Source organism: Octopus bimaculoides, chromosome 22 (assembly GCF_001194135.2).
Source record: "Octopus bimaculoides isolate UCB-OBI-ISO-001 chromosome 22, ASM119413v2, whole genome shotgun sequence".
NCBI classification, from domain to species: domain Eukaryota; kingdom Metazoa; phylum Mollusca; class Cephalopoda; order Octopoda; family Octopodidae; genus Octopus; species Octopus bimaculoides.
In genome coordinates, this window is record NC_069002.1 from 6,352,297 (window position 1) to 6,355,534 (window position 3,238).

Sequence of the window (3,238 nt, forward strand, 5' to 3'; positions counted from 1 at the left end):
ATTGACTAGTCCCCTCCCCACAAAATTTCAGGCCTTGTGCCTTTAGTAGAAAGGATTATTATTATTATTATTATTAAGATGGCGAGCTGGCAGAATCATTAGCAGGTCGGGCGAAACGCTTAGCGGTATTTCATCAGTCTTTATGTTCTGAGTTCAAATGCCGCCGAAGTCGACTTTGTCTTTCATCCTTTCAAGGTTGATAAAATAAGCACCAGTTGAACACTGAAGGGTTGATGTAATTGACTCATCCCCCCCCCCACTGCCCCAAAGCTGCCCTTGTGGCAAAAATTTGAAATAACGATTATTATTATTATTATTGTTTTTCTTGCAGTTAACATCGACAACACAGTGGGTGCTGTTGGATACACAACAAGAATTTTACCGTTTCTCTATCCTGTCACCTTAGTGAAAGTAGATGAATACACAGGAGAACCGGTGCGTGATACAAACGGAATCTGTGTAAAGGCAAAGCCAGGTAAGAAGATTATGTTTACCATACAATTCTATATTTAAGAGATGAGGAATTATGTACATTATTTACATTTGACAGATATTTGTCCTCATCTTGTTTGTTGTTAACCCAACGTTTTGGCTGATATACACTCCAGCCTTCATCAGGTGTCTTGGGGAAACTTTGAACCTGGGTTCTCATTCCAAAGGTATTTTTCGATATTATTATTATTATTATTATTCAGGTCACTGCCTGGAATCGAACTCGGAATCTTGGGGTTAGTAGCCCACACTCTTAACCATTATGCCCACGGGCATATGGCGTAGTGGTTAAGAGCGTGGGCTACTAACCCCAAGATACCAAGTTCGATTCCAGGCAGTGACTTGAATAATAATAATAATATCGAAAAATACCCCTCCCCCCCAATAAATTTCAGGCTTTGTGGCTGTAATAGAAAGGATTATTATTATTATTATTACGTAAGACAGCGAACTGGCAGATTCGTTAGCATGCTGGGCTAAATGCTTAGCAGTATTTTGCTCACCGCTACGTTCTGAGTTCAAATTCTGCTGAGGTTGACTTTGCCTTGCATCCTTTTGGGGTCGATAAATTAAGTACCAGTGAAACACTGGGGTCAATGTGATCGACTAGTCCCCTCCCACCAAATTTCTGGCCTTGTGCCTTTAGTAGAGACTATTATTATTATTATTATTAATCTGCCTTCTGTTGTAGCTCCTCTCATTTGAATGGAATGATAATCTTGTGAGCTTCCTGGCAATGTCACTATTGCTGGTACCATGTGGTACTCCAGCATGGCCAGATTGCAAAGACTGAAGCTGGTGAAATTTGGGAGAAGGGCAGCATTTTGATGTATGTATTCTGGTTTGTTTGTAGCGTTTGTAATTCTGTTTACCACGTTCAATTCCCAGGCGAACCAGGTCTGCTTGTGGGGAAGATTGTGAAGGGAGACCCAACTCGGGAGTTTGATGGTTATCTCAATCAGAAAGAAACAAGCAAGAAGATAATTCCTGATGTTTTTAGAAAAGGTGACAGGGCCTTTGCCACTGGTAAGTGTCTCCATCTTTGGTCAGTTTGGTTAAGCTCTCTCTCATTGTACTCCATTTCTTCTTTCTACTTTCTCTTTGTATACATGCACACACAGTTATGTATTATATATATTATATATATGGGTCTGTCTGTCTTTCTCTCCATATATATAGATATATATATACATACGCACGCACACACACACACTTAGGCATGGCCTGGGTCCATCTTTGGCCAAACATCCAGCAGGGTGGCATCCTTTTGATGGCTAAAACAATGCAAAGAAATATGCATTGTGATCAGCGATGTGTAACAACATCTTATAGTCTGGTTAGTCACGTGAGATATATATATATATAGTTATGTGGAGAATGGAGAAACAAACACAAGAAGAAGCAATCTCCACATAATTAAATCAATGGCTAACTAGCCCAGTTGACTTGCTTCTTCTTGTGTTTGTTTCTCCATTCTCCACATAACTATAATCATAAACTGCGGTTTAAACAATAAATTACCTGCCTCTGGATACCCTCTAACAAAGACGTTACCCACACAAGTAATCTCCAGGAGTGCCTCCGGATTTAAATATCCCCTGGTTGCTTGGATACTTCAGACTACTCCTGAAATATTGAAGCAATCCTATCATTTACCTATATATATATGTATGTGTGTGTGTGTGTGTATAAATTTGTTGCTATGTCCCTATGTATATAAGATATAACTGTCTTTATATGTATATAGATGTGTGTGTGTGTGTGTGTGTATAGATGTATACACATCTCTCTCATTTTGTTCTCCTTCTCTTGTTCTACTCTCTCCATCCTATACTGTCTCCAGTCTCTATATCCTTCATACACACACACACACTCTCTCTTGCTCTTTATTCTCTCTCCACAGGGGATATACTTTCTATGGACGCCTTTGGCTACATGTATTTTCGAGATCGGACAGGAGACACGTTTCGATGGAAAGGAGAAAACGTATCGACATCAGAAGTAGAAGCTGTTATAAGTAACATTTTAAAACTGCAAGATGTTGTAGTGTACGGGGTGGAGATTCCAGGTGAGTGCCATTGGATTGTCTCTCATGCTAATTAACAGCTTTTGTTGTTCTTTGGAATGGTAGAATCTGAAAAAAAATTTTTTAAAAGGTGCTTTACATTCCATGACTACCATTGAGATTGATCTGGTACCGGACAAGGATTCGGGATTATTTTTCCAGTTTTTTTTTTTTACATAATTTTTGAGAGTGGTTAGGTTCGTTTTTAATATTCTTGTTCGTGAGAGCAGTCGAATATATTTCAGATACAGTTTTATATTTAAGAGATGAGGAATTATTTGCATTATTTACATTTGACGGATATTTGTCTTCATCTTGTTTGTCGTTAACTCAACGTTTCAGCTGATATACCCTCCGGCCTTCATCAGGTATCTTGGGGAAATTTCGAACCTGGGTTGGTAAGTTACTTACCACACAGCCACTCCCTTACAGATTTCTTGCTTTAAAGTGATTTGAACTAAAAAAAAAAAAAAGTACTGGGTTAGATTCATTCAACTAAATATTCTTGAAGGTGCTGCACCAGCATGACCACAGTCAAATGAGCGAAACAAGTAAAAGATTTTCTGAATTAATTGAAGAAAGGCAGTGTAGTTCATAAGAGACACATTACTATACCTGTCAATAAAAATAATATATAATAAAAAATTAATTTTCCAGGTGTTGAGGGTCGTGCAGGTATGG

The 3,238-nt window shown here is 38.5% G+C and overlaps 1 protein-coding gene across 1 annotated transcript in view; it reads left to right on the plus strand.

Moving 5' to 3' along the window:
- LOC106880193 (long-chain fatty acid transport protein 4) overlaps positions 1 to 3,238 on the plus strand; it is a 35,057-nt gene that overhangs the window by 30,435 nt on the left and 1,384 nt on the right. Inside the window, exons 7-10 of the mRNA XM_052975642.1 lie at positions 332 to 475; positions 1,381 to 1,518; positions 2,396 to 2,560; positions 3,215 to 3,232. Of these exons, the coding sequence (XP_052831602.1) occupies positions 332 to 475; positions 1,381 to 1,518; positions 2,396 to 2,560; positions 3,215 to 3,232 (465 nt within the window). The remainder of the gene's footprint in view (positions 1 to 331; positions 476 to 1,380; positions 1,519 to 2,395; positions 2,561 to 3,214; positions 3,233 to 3,238) is intronic.